This window comes from Vipera ursinii (assembly GCF_947247035.1).
Source record: "Vipera ursinii genome assembly, chromosome: 16".
NCBI classification, from domain to species: domain Eukaryota; kingdom Metazoa; phylum Chordata; class Lepidosauria; order Squamata; family Viperidae; genus Vipera; species Vipera ursinii.
In genome coordinates, this window is record NC_139529.1 from 6,502,541 (window position 1) to 6,519,705 (window position 17,165).

General features: G+C 47.4%; 1 protein-coding gene across 3 annotated transcripts in view; it reads right to left on the reverse strand.

Annotated features, from left to right (window-relative positions):
* The window catches only part of RALGDS (ral guanine nucleotide dissociation stimulator), a 61,228-nt gene that overhangs the window by 13,109 nt on the left and 30,954 nt on the right, over positions 1 to 17,165 (reverse strand). For all 3 annotated transcript variants that reach the window (XM_083375074.1, XM_083375075.1, XM_083375076.1), the window contains exons 2-4: positions 3,474 to 3,584; positions 1,556 to 1,749; positions 239 to 313 (exon numbers count right to left, since the gene is read on the reverse strand). In XM_083375074.1, coding sequence (XP_083231200.1) covers positions 239 to 313; positions 1,556 to 1,749; positions 3,474 to 3,584 — 380 coding nt within the window. The remainder of the gene's footprint in view (positions 1 to 238; positions 314 to 1,555; positions 1,750 to 3,473; positions 3,585 to 17,165) is intronic.

The following is a 17,165-nucleotide window of genomic DNA, read 5'->3' on the forward strand; positions in this document are numbered from 1 at the left end:
AAAAAACAACAACATCTACACACACCACTGGAAAGAAACAATCAACAAGCCAAGAAGGAAACAGAAGGAGCAAAACGCGTCCTTGCCGACAATCCACGTGCAAAAAAGCAGAGATTGACGCTAGGATTAATACCGGACAAACAATTGAGCATAATTTTTTTTTATTTGGGGGGGGGGTGTTAGAAAAAATCTGGATGGCTAGAAACTTGAAAGAGAGGCAATACGAACTGGGGCTTACTTTTTCAACTGCAGCTTCTCATCCACTGCGTGCCTGGGGTGATCTCCGTTGGCTTGGAGGTTGAACTTCCCATACCTGAAGAGAAAAAAGGAGAAAAGGATGGGTATGCGAAACTTTCTTTCTTTCTTTCTTTCTTTCTTTCTTTCTTTCTTTCTTTCTTTCTTTCTTTCTTTCTTTCTTTTCTTCCTTCCTTTCTCTCTCTCTCCCTTCCTTCCTTCCTTCCTTCCTTCCTTTTCTTTCTCTTTCTTTCTTTCTTTCTTTCTTTCTTTCTTTCTTTCTTTCTTTCTTTCTTTCTTTCTTTCTTTCTTTCTTTCACAGCACACAGTAGCTTTTTGTTACTCAAGCAAAGCTTCCTGCTACTTTATATATATGCGCCCCTGGGAGATAAGCTCGGGTTGAGAGGTGGGACTGGGCCAGATTGGGAAGGGGTTAAGATCCGACGCCACAAGTAAGCAAACATTTGAGGGGGGGAGTGAGGGGGGCTGGAGCTAAAGCAATAACCAGTCAGACAAGTTTGGGGATAAACTGTTTCAGAGGAACCGAATCAGCTCCTTTGCCGAGGAGGAAGTGGTTTATGCCACGGAGCAAGTCCAACGTATTTCTGAGGTTTTACATACGTTTCATGAAAGGATGGATGGATGGGCAGGCGGGTAAAGGTGGAGGGAGAGGAGAAGAAGTAGCAGAAAGGAAGAAGAGAGAGAGAAAGGAAGGCAAGAGAGAGAGAGAAAAAGGAAGGAAGGAGGGAAGGAAGGAAGGAAGGAAGGAAGGAAGGAAGGAAGGAAGGAAGGAAAAGAAAGAGAGAGAAAGGAGGGAGGGAAGGAGGAAGGAAGGAAGGAAGGAAGGAAGGAAGGAAGGAAGGAAGGAAGGAAGGAAAGAAGGAAGGCAAGCTTCAAGGATTCCTTCTTTCCTTCCCTCCCTCCCTCTTTCTCATTCATTTTTGGAATTTCCATCCATCCATCCATCCATCCATCCATCCATCCATCCATCCATCCATCCTCTCTTGGAATTAATTGTCCTTCCTTTTTGGAAGGAAGGAAGGTGAGAGAAGGAAGGGAGATGAGAGAAGGAAGGAAAGAAGGCTTGATGATGGATGGATGCATATTTTCTACCCATTTCCCAAACTCAAATCCTTCCAAGATCCAACCGTCCAGTCCACGCACACACACCCCCAGGTGCTGGAAGCCAACTGCCTCTCCCGGGTCAATGAAGCCCCGAAGAACGCCAACCCCTTCAGGTAGGCCACAGGAGAGAAGACCCATCTCCCTGCTGCTCAAAGCGGAGCCTGCCTCCCTTCCGGAGGGAGGGAGGGAGGATTACCGGTTGAGGAGAAGATCCAGGACCTGCTTGGTGGTGGCAAAGGCCCGGTAGGTGCAGAGGAAGATGGTCACGTAGGTGGAATCGTTGCCTTTGAACGCTGAGACCAGGTATTCCACCAGCTTCTCCAGGGTGCCGGCCTTGATCGTCCGCACTTTGCACGTCTCGTAGAGGTTTAAAGCCGACTCGTTCTCAAACTGCAAAGGGACAATCATGAGGAGGGGAGTTCCAAGGGCCGCGAGACGGAAGCCTTGAAACCAGCGACGTTACGCAGGGACTCCTCGAATTGCAACCGTTGGAAGTTACGGCCACACTGAGAGAATTGATTTAGGACTTTGTCCTTGCACTTACGGCCGTCACAGCATCCCCACTCCGACAAAACCCCGGCTGTTTAAGCAACCGGTTGCAGCGTCTCCCCGTGATCACCATTTGCAAACATTACCCCCACCCCCCGGCTCCCGGCAAGCAAAGTCGACGAGGGAAGCCAGACTCGCTTTTTAACGTCCGCGCAATTCGCTTAAGAACGGCGGGGATTTTCTTCACGACCATGGCAAAAAAAAGAGAGAGAGAAAGAAAAAAAAAGGTCGTAAAATCTGACACGGCTCCCTTAACCGCCGCCTTGCTCGGCGACGGAACCTCCGGTTCCGGTTGTAAGTCGAGGACTAGATGCAAGGCACACCCCTTGGTCCTACTCTGCAGGGCAGGGCAGGGTGTTTTAAAGAAGCTGGAGAGCCGTGCCAAAATCAAAACATTCCTTCTGGCTCCCTGCCAGCCCTATATTTTCTCAGCTGTGCTTGCACAGTTTGAGAAGAGAAAAACAGGCTCTCAGCCTTTTTTCCGTCTCGTCGGAACCACCCCTACAATATTCGAAATGTTTTCCCCGGCTTCACAGTTGCCTAACAAAGGAGAGGCTGAACACCCAGCTCGGATGTTACCCTTCTTCCAGGGCAAAAGCCTCCACCTGGAACGGCCTGTTTTCCACCCGCCGTTCGGGTAATCATGCCAGCTTTAACAGGAATAACGGAGTTGGAAGGGACCTTGGAGGTCTTCTAGTCTGACCCCCTGCTCAGGCAGGAAACCCCATAACCCGTCGGTCCAGCTTATCAGCAGCAAAAGAAACAGGCTTCTAGTCCTCAAGGCTGGAGAACGGCCAGAGGGGGCAAAATCCAAATAAAAGTCCCCAGGAGCATCCTCAATGGGGGCCCCATGGCTCAGCGGTTAAAGGTGCTGAACTTGTCAGCTGGAAGGCCGGGTTCGAGAACCGAGCGCCACGCGACTGGGTGAGTTCCCGTGCCACGCTACAGCTCCTGGCCTAGCAGTTCGAAAGCATGCAACTGCAAGTAGATAAATAGGTATCACTTCGGTTGGAAGGTCACAGCGTTCTGTGTGCCTGTAGCCACGCTGGCCACAAGCACGGAAAGTGTCTTCGGACAACACTGGCTGTCTTGGCCAAGAAACAGAGGTAGGCACTACTCCTCGGAGTAGGACACAACCGGACACGGAAGACTCTTACGTTAACCTCGCTTTCCCATAACTCCTTCCCACCATGAGTAAAGGGAACGATTTTTCCTTCTGTATCCATGGGCTTCCCTAGTATGCGTGCTTAACTTTATTATTACTAATAGTATTAGCATTAGTACACGCAGTCCTCATTTAGCCACCATAAAGGGGACCGGCAACTTGGTCATTAAGTGTCCTCGCTGCAAGCGGTCGCTAAACGAGGCCGTCGCGAACCGAGGACCCCCTGTGTGATTATTACTGACTTCCATCCAAGGGGAACAATCCCAGCCCTGTGGAAATACACAGAATAATCAAAGGGCAGGGGATAATGGCATTTCGTGTCTGTGGAACGATGCCGACACCACCACCCCACACACACACCTGTTTCTTTACTTACACCCCTGTAAGGTAAGGAACTTACCCCCAGCCAGCGCTGGCCTTTGTTCGCTGTGTGGTGGAGCTGAACTTTCCGGAGAGAAATACTGTAAATCACGCCATCTTCAAACTCTTCTCCGATCTCCTGAGTTGAGCTCTGGGACGAGAGAAACGGCAGGAAAATGTCAAACTTGAACCGAAAGAATGGGAAAGTTCACTCAAGGCAAGGTTGTAAAGTCAAGGACTATATCTGTGTGATCTCCAGCTTTGGGTTAAGATGGGGTGTCCCCAATTGCACAAATATCCCAACCCAAACATGGAGCAAAAGCGATCAAAACTCGGCAGAGTCTGCTTTTCCCCTGGGGGTTTCTGAAATTGTGCAATTGTGTGGTTTTTTCTTTCTTTCTTTTTCTCCCCCCCCCCCTTCTTCCAAGCATTTACTGTATCTCGTTTCTCTTTCTTCTTCACCAGGGGCATTCTGCTTATTAAACATTTAGTTCAGCCTCATGGTTTTAGGAATTAATAACTATAACACCTCTGCTAGCAATATGGCCATGGAATAAGGAAGTGTAACTTGTAAAATCTTAGCAACAAGGACTCTTTAATTATTCTTTGTTCATCAGTTGGCTTAGGCTGTTCACATTAGATCTTATATTTGTGTCTCCCACATCTGTGCATATATAATTTAAAATATGTATATATTTTACGACTGAGCCTTGGTGGAGCAGTGGGCTAACGCCTCCTTAAGGAACACCAGCTGCCTGCAATTAGTGCAGGTTCGAGTCCCACCAGGCTCAAGGTTGACTCAGCCTTCCATCCTTCCGAGGTAGGTAAAATGAGGACCCAGATTGTTGGGGGCAATTAAGCTGACTTTGTAATAATGCCGCTTGGGTGTGTGTGTGAAAGCCCTAATAAGCAGGCATATACATAGAATGAAGGCTACTGCTAAGCTTGTAAGCCGCCCTGAGTCTTCGGAGAAGGGCGGGATATAAATGGAATTAAATAAATAAATAAATTAAGCCGTTAAAACTCAGCCCTGGATATAACCCGGCACTCTAGAAAACTCTCACACACACACACAAAGAGTTTGTTTCATTTATTAAACTTATATGCTGCTCATTTCGCCCTAGAGACCACGTTATTTACCTCGGGGACATGGGGGGTGGCAGCCCGCAACTATACCTTTGCTGCAGGGGAGGATGATGGGAACTGTAGTCCCCAGCAACGAGAGAAACACAACTAATCCTAAACAGGATTAGTTGCTGATCGGACGTTGCCATCCACACTTTCCCCCCCCCCACCCACCATGTCGTGCCAAACAGGGACAACAATGGATGTTGGAATAACCATGATCTCTGTTCCTATACATGTAGCTGGCTAGTACTTTTCTGGCTAATACTTTTCTACCATGGAAAGTCTTCAGTGAACCATGTGCAAGGAAGTAAGCCATAAACCCAGAGAGGCCATTTGGCTACAGCCAGATAAGGTCAGTGAACCATGTGCAAGGAAGTAAGCCATAAACCCAGAGAGGCCATTTGGCTACAGCCAGATAAGGTCAGTGAACCATGTGCAAGGAAGTAAGCCATAAACCCAGAGAGGCCATTTGGCTACAGCCAGATAAGGTCAGTGAACCATGTGCAAGGAAGTAAGTCATAAACCCAGAAAACAAAGGAACCTAGGAGAGGCCATTTGGCTGCAGCCAGATAAGGGCATGGTCACAGTATTCCTCCACACCATTGGCTATTCAATTTAAGGTAAATTCTGACGTCTCCTGCAAATGATTGGTCATTACTGTATTTGTATCTACCTCTAACACCTATGTCCTTTTAGGATAGTTCAGAAGAACACACGTGTAACCATGATTGGTCTATTTGAATAACAATAAAATGTGATTGGTTGCTTTTGCTATAAATAAACAAGGTCCACTGCTCCTCGTGGTTGAGTGTCCAGCATCCAGGGTGCATCCCAGGAGCAGCGGGGCCCTTTCCCCGAGAGATCTCTGTGTCTTTCTTTCATGGGCGCTAACCCTGGGCAGGAGCAGCCTCTGCCCAGCTTCACCAGCAGCATCCCAGCAACAGCAGCTTCCCTGCATCCCCGCAAATGGACAAAAACACCAGCCTCACAACAAAGGAGAAAGAATCTAAGAGTGAATATATCAGGGCTGTCAGCATCACGAGGATGTTTTTCATTCCTTTGTTGATCTAACTTGGGGTGGACTAGATACGATCTCAAATGGGCCCTTACATCACAGATTTAGCCAAATTTCTGGATCACTGTGAGTCCAGAAAAAAAAAATCATCTTTTTATCCTAGCTTATTAGGATAATGTCTCTTTCTTTCTTTCTTTCTTTCTTTCTTTCTTTCTTTCTTTCTTTCTTTCTTTCTTTCTTTCTTTCTTTCTCTTTCTTTCTTTCTCTTTCCTTTTCCTATTCCTTTCTTTCTATCTTTCCCTCCTGCCTTCCAACCCTCCCTCTTTCTTGTTTCTCCCTCCCTCCTTTCTTCAAATCACTCAAAATATTTTCTATACCTTCCTTCCTTCCTTCCTTCCTTCTCTTTCCTTTTTGTTTTCCTTTCTTTCTATCTTTCCCTCCTGCCTTCCATCCCTCCCTCTTTCTTGTTTCTCCCTCCCTTTCTTCAAATCACTCAAAATATTTTCTATACCTTCCTTCCTTCCTTCCTTCCTTCCTTCCTTCCTTCCTTCCTTCCTTCCTTCCTTCCTTCCTTCCCTCCCTCCTTCTCTTTTGCCTTTTCCCTCCCTCCCTCCCTTTTCCCCCTTCCTTCCCTTCCTTTCATTTTTCCCCCCTTTCTTTCAACATGGAATTTGGGGCAGGGAAAACACACTATTTTGCTTAACGGCCTGGAAACCTCTGAATAGCTTTTCCCGTCCCTGAACCAAGTCCGCCTGTGCTTTTCAGAGGCGCAGAGTCCACCAGAAAACCATCCGCATTCTTTGCCCTCCCGATCAAAAGCCAGGATCTCATATTACTTTCCCTCCCACTGTCCCCGTTGCTACTAGATAACGCTGGAAAGCACTGTATAAAAGTACAATTTCCACTGACTAAAGGACGGGTTCGACATACTAATTCCTGTTTGAAAGCCGCTGAAATTCCTTTCGGATGATTAAAAGCCCGACGCTGTGTTGCAGAAGAAATCCTGTTTTCTAAACCGCTCGAATTAAACATTCCTGCAGAGATCACATTCCAACACAAGCTGCCTCAAGTACAGAAAAAGATAACCCCAAGTTACAACTGTGGCAAGGCCCTTCCTTCCTTCCTTCCTTCCTTCCTTCCTTCCTTCCTTCCTTCCTTCCTTCTTTCCTTCCTTCCTTCCTTCCTTCACAACTGCAGCAAGATCATGTGAACTTTATCCTTTATCCTGCTTTGGTAAGACCATACTGGGAATACTCTGTCCAGTTCTGGTCACCGCAATATTAAAAAAATGTTGAGAGTCTAGAAAGAGTGCAGAGAAGAGCAACAAAGATGATCAGGGGGCTGGAGGCTAAAACACACAAAGGACGGTTGCAGGAATTGGGTATGTCCGCTGAGCTTGTCGATCAGAAGGTCGGCAGTTTGGCGGGTCGAATCCCGAGTGCCGTGTAGCAGAGTGAGCGCTTGTTACTCGTCCCAGCTTCTGCCAACCTAGCAGTTCGAAAGCACGTAAAAATACAAGTAGAAACTAGGGACCACTACGATGGGAAGGTAACAGCGCTCCGTGCACCTTTGGCGTCTAGTCATGCCAGCCACATGACCACGGAGACGTCCTCGGACAAGCGCTGGCTCTTCGGCTTTGAAACGGAGATGAGCACCGGCCCCTAGAGTCGGAAACGACTAGCACGAATGTGCGGGGGAACCCTTACCTTTAGTCTGGTGAAAAGAAGGGCTAGGGGGTGACATAATGGTAATCTTGCAATCTTTGAGGGGCTGCCCCAAAGAAGAGGGAGTCAAGCTATTCTCCAAAGCACCAGAAGGCAGGACAAGAAGCAACGGATGGAAACTAACCAAGGAGAGAAGCAACCTAGAGCTAAGGAGAAACTTCCTGACGGTGAGAACAATTCATCAATGGAACGACTTGCCTCCAGAAGCTGTGGAGGCTCCATCCCTGAAGGCTTTCAAGAAGAGACTGGACAGCCATTTGTCTCAAGTGTCCTGCTTGAGCAGAGAGGGGGTTGGACTAGAAGGCCTCCAAGGTTCCCTTCCCGCCCTCGGATTCTGTGTAATTCTACGCAATTCCTTTGTGGGCAAAAAAAAAAACTCAGCAGCTGTTTCTTAGGCGCCCCTTTGCACAAACAGATGGCTGTCCAAACTCTCCTTCGGCCAAAACAATCCCAACACGATCAAACCCCAGGGAACTTCCGTGGATCCCCACGTTGATCACGTTGATCACGACTCAAGCTGACTCAGGACTACCCAAGAATCACTCCAGTGCAAGTAAAATAAAGTCATCATTTCGTTCATCGGCTTTCCCTTCTAATTCAATTCCTCCCAAGTTTTCACCCCCGTCGTTCCTGGAAATGGTTGCCTACAAAGACGCCAACATCTGCAGAAGTGTAATGTGTGGGTTTTTTTGTGTTTTTTTTCAGCAGAAACAAAAGTGCCAACTCCTGGAACAAGAGTTGGGGTGGGGGGGCGTTTTGCACTCAGCAGACGGGGAAAAAAGACGATGATTTACGTCTGGGTGATTTGAAGAGGATACCGCAAGCCATATCAAGAAAGGATGAATCAGGAATGGAAACCTGACAATTGCAGATTCAGCTATAGGCTCACGAGGCTGTGACGCCGGAAGAAGGAATGCCCCAGTTTGCTGAGTGCGTGCCCTCAATTTCCTTCCCCCTTTCCCCCCCCCAAAAAAAAGCTGCTTCAGTTTCACGGAGAAAGGAGAGAGTTCTCGGCGTCCGCAGCCCAGGCCGAAGAAAGAGTTTGGAGAAGCTGACACAAGAGTCAGGGCCTGGCACGTGACAGGGCTGACCTCTGGATCACACCGGGCACACCGGTTTTGGCGAGTGGGTCAGTGCCACCGTTGTAACTTTGGACAGTCAACCAAACGAAACGGAGGCTAACTCTGAATCTTTCCGGGGCGCTTCGAGACAGGATCTGCAAGATCGCCTTGCAGCACAAGAGTCATCAATATTATAAAAATAATTTTCCTTAAGTGCTTCTTTGGCCGCCCGGAGTGCCATCGCATTTCGTAATGTGTTTTTGATGACTCAGGCCCATGATGACCCAGGCTAATGGACGGAGGGGCCCGTAATTCTGTCCAGAAGTTACTTAAAACCTCCCCGCCTGGCATCTACCTGCTTAATATCTAAATTTTGGCAGGATGGATGGATGGATGGATGCTGAGAATCTGCAGCCAAAAATCCCTGACTGACATGCTGAATCGCGAGAGGCTGGTGGCTGTGCGGAAGGGATGATGGGGATCGGTTTGGTCGCATAAAGCCGGAGGTTCAGCTTTCTCACCTCGCTGTAAAATTTGCTGGGCAACTTCAGGCACGGTCCGGTGTGTGTGTGTGTGTGTGTGTGTCCTGCCTACCCTACCTAGCAGGGTTGTTGTTAGTGTGGAAGGAGGAAAGGGAGAATGTCCTGCAAATGCCACTTTTGGGGTGGGGGACCAGCGCTGCAGCGCAGATGGACTAAATACAGGCAGTCTTCGGCTTACCACCCGGCTGTTAAGTGAATCTGGCTTGACCCATTGACTTTGCTTGTCGGACGGTCGCAAAAGGGGAGCACGGGACCCCGGGAGCTCTGCGACCGTCGTAGATACGAGTCAGTTGCCAAGCGTCCGGAATGTAAATCAGGTGACTCTGGGGAAGGCTGCGACGGTCGTTAAGTAGGAGAACCAGTTGCAATTCCCTTTTTTTTCCCCCAGTGCCCTTGGAACGGCTGCTCAAACCAAAGGCTGCTAAGTCGAGGGCTTATTTTCCTCCCGTTTTCGAACTCAGAGCTTGCAATAAGATCGCACAGCCTCCCTATGCGCGCACAGAAAACCCAAACAAAATACGTATTTTGGAAGAGAAAAAGAGAGAGAAGAGGGGGGGTTAGATTTGTTTAAAGAGAAGTCTTAAAATGAATCACAATTTCCTATTATTCAACCACCTTCCGTTCCTGTTATATAATTGTGTTCTTTGTTTGGTGTTACTCCGGCTACGGTATTTTTAGGTCCTTTCACAACGCTCCAGGCACACAAACTCATCGTAAGAGTAGAGGAAACCGTGCAAGGGGCTTATTTTTAAGCTTCTGCAGCTGCTCATTTCCCTCGGTCAGGTCTGCAATTTCAAACCTTAAGATCTTCAGCCTTGAGGGCTAGAAGCTTTGTTTTTTAAAAAACAAACAAACACCCAACACCAGGCGGGCAGGGTCATCTCCATGTCTAATTGCACGAAAGAGAGAAGAGGATTCTCACAAGGTTAAAAACCATCACGGCAAGCGGCTCAGCCTGATGGGCATTGCAGTCCCACATGCCTCGTGATTCCCCGACTGCAAAAAAAATAAATAATAATAATTTTAAAAATCCCATACCTTCTATTTCAAATTATTATTATTATTATGGCTGGTCACAAAGTCAGTGAGATGTTTTGGCTGGATATAATAGCATTTTGTGTCCCCCCTACGGAGTCCTTCCCAAGGACCTGGGACGGACAGATGTTGTTTAATAATGTTAAAGGCATTTGTATTATTATTATTATTATTATTATTATTATTATTATTATTATTATTATTATTATTATTATTATTATTATTATTATTACTCAGTGGCCTTCAAGATAATTTCAGTTCTTTGCATTCGCTTCTGGGAAAGATTGAAGGAAGAAGCAGAGTTTGCTGCCTGGAACAAAATGAAAATAAAATATATTTCTCTGGCTGTTCGATGCAACTCTCTTGGTTTACTTTAGGAACTCCGGGTTGTTTTTTGTTTGGAAAAGAGTAAGTTAGCGGTCCTGGACATAAAACAAGCGTTCGGTTTCGCGAAAGGACCACCTTAAGTTTGGCACGCATTTAATTCACATCCCTCCAGCCTATCTTGGTTTCTTCTCACAAAGAAAGGAAAAGAACTTCAGCGAACATCTGCAGCTCTGCTGCATCAGCTAAAAAGTCCATGAGTCAACAAAGCAGAATGGGGGGAAAAAAAAACCACACCGAAACCCCCTCAAAACTCCCAATTCACAGAATCCACTTTTGTTCTCTCTGGATGAAAGTCTTAAAAGGAACAACAACAAATACAGGCGGTCCTCGGCTTACGACCGCGACGGATTCCCATTCCCATTTTACCGCCTTCCTTGCCACGGCCGTTAAGTGAATCACTGCGGCGCTTCAGTTAGTAACCCGGCTGTTAAGTGAATCTGGCTTCCCCATGGTAAGAAGGTCGCAAAAAGGGGATCACGTGACCCCGGGGCTCTGCGACCCGGGGCTGGACTAGAGGATCTCTTAAGAGCCCTTCTGTAGCCTGAATCTGGCCAATGGCTGCTCCTGCCAGATGACCCTGGGACAGTCAAGGTGGGCACCAGATTCCAGAAATCAACGCCCTACCCTCAGATTTCTAGCAGCTGATAAATTTCCAGCATACAAGAACAATGAATTCTCTCCCGTATATTCATGCATTTATTACGTTCAAATTTATTTTTCATTTTTTAATCACGGTGTTTTTATCAGGAGATGCAAAGACGCAATCCACAGCCCTGATGGATTATGCGATTGCAGGAAATGTTTTGCGCTAACAAAATTAAGGGTATCGTTCCTTTTCATTTATGCAGCCACTCAGGACTTGATGAAACACAGTTTACGGAACCTGCTAATTGTGACCACTAAGGACTAGCGCCTTGATGAAACACCGTTTGTGGAACCTACTCATTGTGACCACTAGAAACAAGATGACATATTGCCTGGGGAAGCTAGCAATTGTGTAAACTATGGACTAGAAACCTGGATGACATCTGACGCGTGGAAGCTGGTAATTGCAAAAACTAAGGGCTAGAACCTTGATGAAGAAGTTTATGGAACTGAGCAAATGCAATAACTAAGGACTGAAACCTGAACTTAGTAATTGTAAAAACTGAGGGCTAGAATCTTGATGAGCCACAATTTGTGAAACCTAGTCATTGTAACTAAGGAGTAAAAACTTAAGAATTTCCTGAAATGCACAGTCAGAGGAGGAATGCCCAAATATTTGCATGCAATCAGGGCCCAGGAACTTAGCGCCCACTCCCCTTAAGGACTAGAGCCTTGAAATATAGGCCTGTAAAGCTGTCTAGGAATGTTGTGCCGGGAACACAAACCTATCCTACCTATCATTTTTAACGTGCAATCAAAGTCAATAGGGGAAGCCAAATTTGTTTAACGACGGCAGCAATTCGCTTACCACTGTGGGGGGGGAAAGCAATAAAATCAGTTGCAACCCACTTAACAACCGCTTGGCTTAGCAAGGGAAATTCCTATCCCAGAGGTGATAAACTGAGGACTTCCTGTAAAGGCAATCCTCTTTCCTCTTTTCTTACACTCGCCAATCACCCCGGGCATAAACCTCAAACCTACGATTATCCGTAAGACCATATTACTGTGGAACTACAAATCCCATATCTCCCGAGGCAGAGGATGCTGGAGGCTGGAACCCACCCAGATCTATAGAACTAGGTGGCCCATATCCTGCACAGAACAGGTGACTCAAATCTGGAACTTAACTAAATGCCCAATCCAGCCAGATTGATTTATTTTTTTTACCCCTCTCTCAAAAACGCTGCTTTTATTGGGCTTTGCTGCCGCTTAATTCCCTCTCGTACTTTTCAATTTAGCCTTTTTAGTTACCATTTTTACAACTGCTGCAAAAAAAAAGAAGGTTGGAAACCACACACGCGCGCGCACGCACACGCACACACACCTACCGCTATTTTGGAACATTTCCAACAAGGAAGCAACTTGCAAATACTTCGGATCCTCAATTAAAACCAATAAAGCGATCAATCAACAAACAATCAAGGCAGGATTTAATTGATAACTGTAAAAGAGCTGGGAGTTAAAAAGAGACACAATTGCTCACTTTGTTAAGAGGCGCAACAAAGGGGCAATTAAAAACACCCACGCTTGGAAATTTCCTTGAATATCTTAAACACCGTTTCTTGGAAGATTTTAAACAAAAATGTTTACGGAAAGCCCGGAGAATAGACGGACTTCTCCTTTCGCCATCACGGCTGCCAAAGCTGGACACATGGCCTAACTTTAAGCGTAGATTAAATAACTGATTAACAATGGAAAACTCAAATAACCGATTCAGAGAATGGACTTTTCTGCCTGGTCTGTTCCCAAATGTCATCCGCTTGGGGCGATTGAGAAAATGCCAAGCCCTTTTGGACAAATCTTTGGCTGAGCCCAGATCTTCGTTTTGCCTTGAAGACGTTTCGCTTTCTCATCCAAGAAGCTTTCAGTCCAAACCGAAGAAGCTTCTTGGAGAAGAAGCGAAAGGTCTTCAGGGAAAACCCAAGTCCGGTTGCCTTTTGGAAAAGCCTCTTTGGGTTTGGTCTGCACGTTTCTCTTTCTTCTTTCACCCTAATCACAACTAGGAAGAGACTTAGAACATAATCCCAGGGCTGGAAGGGACCTCGCTGTTAGTTGCGAAGTCGTGTCCGACCCATCGCGACCCCATGGACAACGTTCCTCCAGGCCTTCCTGTCCTCTACAGGAAGGGACCTCAGAGGTCTTCTAATCCAACCTCCTATTCTAGACAGGAGACCCATCCCACTACCTCTCTACCACCACCTGTATCCCACTCAAAGAGTTGTCCAACCTCTTCTCGAAAGCCTCCAGTGATGGAGCACCCATCATTTCTGGAGGCAAGTCATTAATCGTTCTCACTGTCAGGATTTTTCTCCTTAGTTCCAGGTTGCTCCTCTCTCCTTGACAAGTTTCCATCTGTTGCCTCTTGTCCTGCCTTCTTCTGGGTGCTTTGGAGAATAGTTTGGCCCACCTCTTCTCTGCGGCAGCTCCTCAAATATTGGAAGACTGCTCTCGTGTCCCCCCCTGGTCCTTCTCTTCGTTAGACTAGAATAGCTAGCTTTCTCAACAGCTCGTCGTATGCTTTAGCCTCCAAGAGGATCAACAGAAAAGAAATAAAAATATAAAGAATGATATAAAAAGAGAGGCAGTGGGATAATTGCAGCCATCTAAGCACAACACATTTCAGGCTGCCCAGTGGTAATCCAGAATTGTTAGAAAAGGCCTCAGTGGGTCTCTACCTTGACGTTCTAGATCTTGAGGCTCTATTTCCCAGTTAATGGGACAGGAGCCTAAGTATTCCATTCAGCCACCGGCTTCATTCACCCATAATCCCCCTACATTTTCCCCCACAATGCCTGGCGCTGCCCAATTAAATTATCCACAATGCCCCAAGGGGACTTATCCACTGTGAGGAACGTTTTCAATAATGGCTGTGCTGTTTGCTTGGACACCTGCCCTTCGCACCCTCCAAAAGGAGTCCTCCGGTCGTGTCACGCCCGGCTTCGAACTTGGCACCTGTGCCCGCTAGCTCTCCGGCTGCAAGGCAGCCAATTCGGAGCGCCCATCCGTCGCTGGATGAGTCAGAGAAACAGAAGCCTATTGTGGTCCCGTCCGCTCATTCCGGGTTGCGAGCTGGGAAAACGTGGTGTGTGTGTGTGTGCGCGTGTCAGTGAACGGGGGTAACCCCGTTTAACCTCGTTCCGGCATCAAGGATTAAATCCACAACACAGCCAATCAAAAAACGTGGGGACAATCGCTCATTGTCTTTCATTTCTCCCTCCTTTCATTCTGCCTCTTCCTCCCAATTGCTGAAGCATTGCGAACCAGGGAGCAGTTGAAGCAGGGGGGGGGGGAGGAGGAAACCACAACCCACAAGATCGCCACTCATCAGGGCAGGTGGCATGAGGCTGTTTGAAAAGGAGCAGGCGTGAGAAGGGAATCGTGGCATCCTGGCAATGCAACCCACCTACCCACCCAGGCTGCTGATGAACCGCAGGCTTTGCATTTCTCCAACCAAACAACGGCGCGGTGGGGCGTGGTGGGGTCGGCAGCTGCCTGGCAGGCCCACAGTCGGGCCTGAAACATTTGCTGCAAAGGACCTTAAATTCCAGACCTGACCCCCACCCACCCCCCACCCCACCCCACCCCACAGCCCAGATCTCTCTACACATCTGGCTTACATTGCGAGGGACGTTTGCTTCCTCGGAAACAATAGCCTTGCGCCTTGCGAAGGGAGGAAGAAAAGAATTTCGTAGCAAACGAGTGCCAAAGAATTTACAAAAATAATAATAAAAAAGTATTCTGCTTTTAATCGCCCATGTTCCATTGGCGGAAAGGAAAGGGGGCTAGGACTGGTTTTCTAAAGAGAAAGTAATAAAAAAGGGGCTGTGGGGTTACAAGCATTCCTCGCTTTACAGCCACAACGGAGACCAATGTTACTGTCGGTAGGTAAGACATTGGGTGAGTCCACCTATTTATCCAAAGCACCCGAGATCAGTTCGAGAAGCAATAGACGGAAATTTAATCAAGGGGAGAAGCAACTTAGAATTAAGGAGAGTTTTATTTAATTGTGAGGACAATTAATCGGTGGAACGACTTGCCACCAGAAGTTGTGGCTGCTCCATCACTGGAGGTTTTAAAGACAAGACTGGACAGCCATTTGTCTGGAATGGGGTTAGGATGTCCTGCTTGAGCAGGGGGTTGGACTAGGAGACCTCCAAGGTCCCTTCCAACTCTTGTTATCCTGCACGCCGAAATCTAGAGGGAGAATCTTAAACCACACTTGGCGACCCTCCAGGTGTGCGGGCTCCAGGATGCCGAGAAATCTGGAAGGCTTGAATCCGGCACATCTGGAAGGCAACCGCATCTGGGAGGGCCGGCCTCTCCAATTTCAAACATAGGCCCAAACCTTTCGCAGTCGGCACAGAAACGGGGAGGAAATCTTCAGAGCGGATCCAAATAGAATCCTGCAGCTTTCGAGTTTTGGCCGTGCCAAATCAGAAAGCCAGGGCACCTGTTCTTCCACAGCAGATCTCTCCGTTTCGCACGTTGCAAAATATGCAACTGGGTCAGGGAAGGAGGTCCCCCCTTGTGTGGCTTCGATGCAAACCCCCCCCTCCTCGTCTTTTGGGACTGGACGGCCACTAGCCTGAAATGTTAGAGGGTCTCCTGCTTGGACGAGAAGACCTGCAAAGGTGCCTTCCGATTCTGTCATTCCATTATTCGGTTACTAAACGAACGGTTGCAAATTGAGGACTGCCCTATATGCCGACATGGGCCATTTGCGAGGGCGAGTACACACAATTGCAAACGGTGCGAGGAAACCTGACAGTCTGATTTGGCAGCCTTTATGGGCCCTGCTTTTGCAAAAAAGATCTTGCCAGCAATGGATCCTCTTACAATACCTCCAGGCGTGAGCAGTAAAAGTTTATCTGGAGACACAGCCTTGTAATTTCAGGAAACACAGTCCTTGTTGTTAAGGGAACAAATAGCTGGTTACACCCAGTAACCTGCTGATTGCTTCTTCAACATATGCGTTACTCAGAAAGAAAGAATCATAGACTCACAGGGGTGAAAGAGGACCTTGAAGTTGTTCTAGTTCAGAGGTCCCCAACCTTTTGGGCACCAGGGACCACCGGTTCCGTGGAGAGAGCTTTTTCCACAGACCAGGTGTGTGTGGTGTGTGGTTTTGTGTGCTGCCTGCATCCCGCGGATGGGGCTTAGCTTGTTTGTGCAGACCGGTTGCTGGCATGCCATGGCCCAGTGCCGGTCCAACGGACCAGGGTTTGGGGACCCCTGTTCTAGTCCAGCCCAAGGAGACCACCCTGGGAATAGTGCATCCAGTCTTGCTTGCCACAATGCAAAAAATAAAATAAAAAAATAGACGTTGAGACTCTAGAAAGAGTGCAGAGAAGATCAACAAGGATGATAAAAGGGCCTGGAGGCCAAAAAAAACGAAGAAGAATGGTGGAAGGAAATGGGTACGTCAAGCTCAGACAAGTAGGCGCAAGGGTGAGGTGATAGCAGTCTTCCCAAATTTTGAAGGGCTGCCCCAAAGAAGAAGAGGGGGTCAACTTATTCCCAAAGCGCCTGAGGTCAGGACAAGAAGCGACGGATGGAAGCTTATCACGGAAAGATCCAACTTGGAATGAAGGAGAAAATTTCCTGACAATTAATTCAATAGCTTGCCTTCAGAGGTCGTGGGCGCTCCAACCCTGGAGGTTTTTAAGAAGAGACGGGACAACCATTTGACAGAATGGTGTGAGGTCTCCTGCCAAAGGGGTCAGATTAGAAGACCTTTGAGGTCCCTGCCAGACTGACAACTTTATGTAATTTTTCTTGACTCATCAGCGAACAATTCCCGCCTTGGTTAATTCATCTTAAAACCAGATTTCTTTTTTTTTCCATCCCCCCCTATGGTAGCTTCAGAAGTTGGCCTGTGTCTAAGTTTGTTCCCCAGATGGGGAAGAGGGAAAGCAAGCCATGGGGCTGAAGAGGGGGGGTTTCTCTCCCCCCCCCACTCTCTGGCTATTCCAATGTTGAAAGGCTTAAAAGGAAAACAAACCAGAAGCTCTAAGTATTTCCGATTTTGTTCAGCTGTGGCTGATTAAAAAGGCTCTAAAAATAATGAGTTTAAAAAAGGATCCTGGATGGAGTTGACTGAATGGCTTTTTTTTTCCAGGCCTAAGTCTTCGTTGCAAGACAAAGCACAAATCTCTCTTTCACTCTCTCTCTCTCTCTCTCACACACACACACACA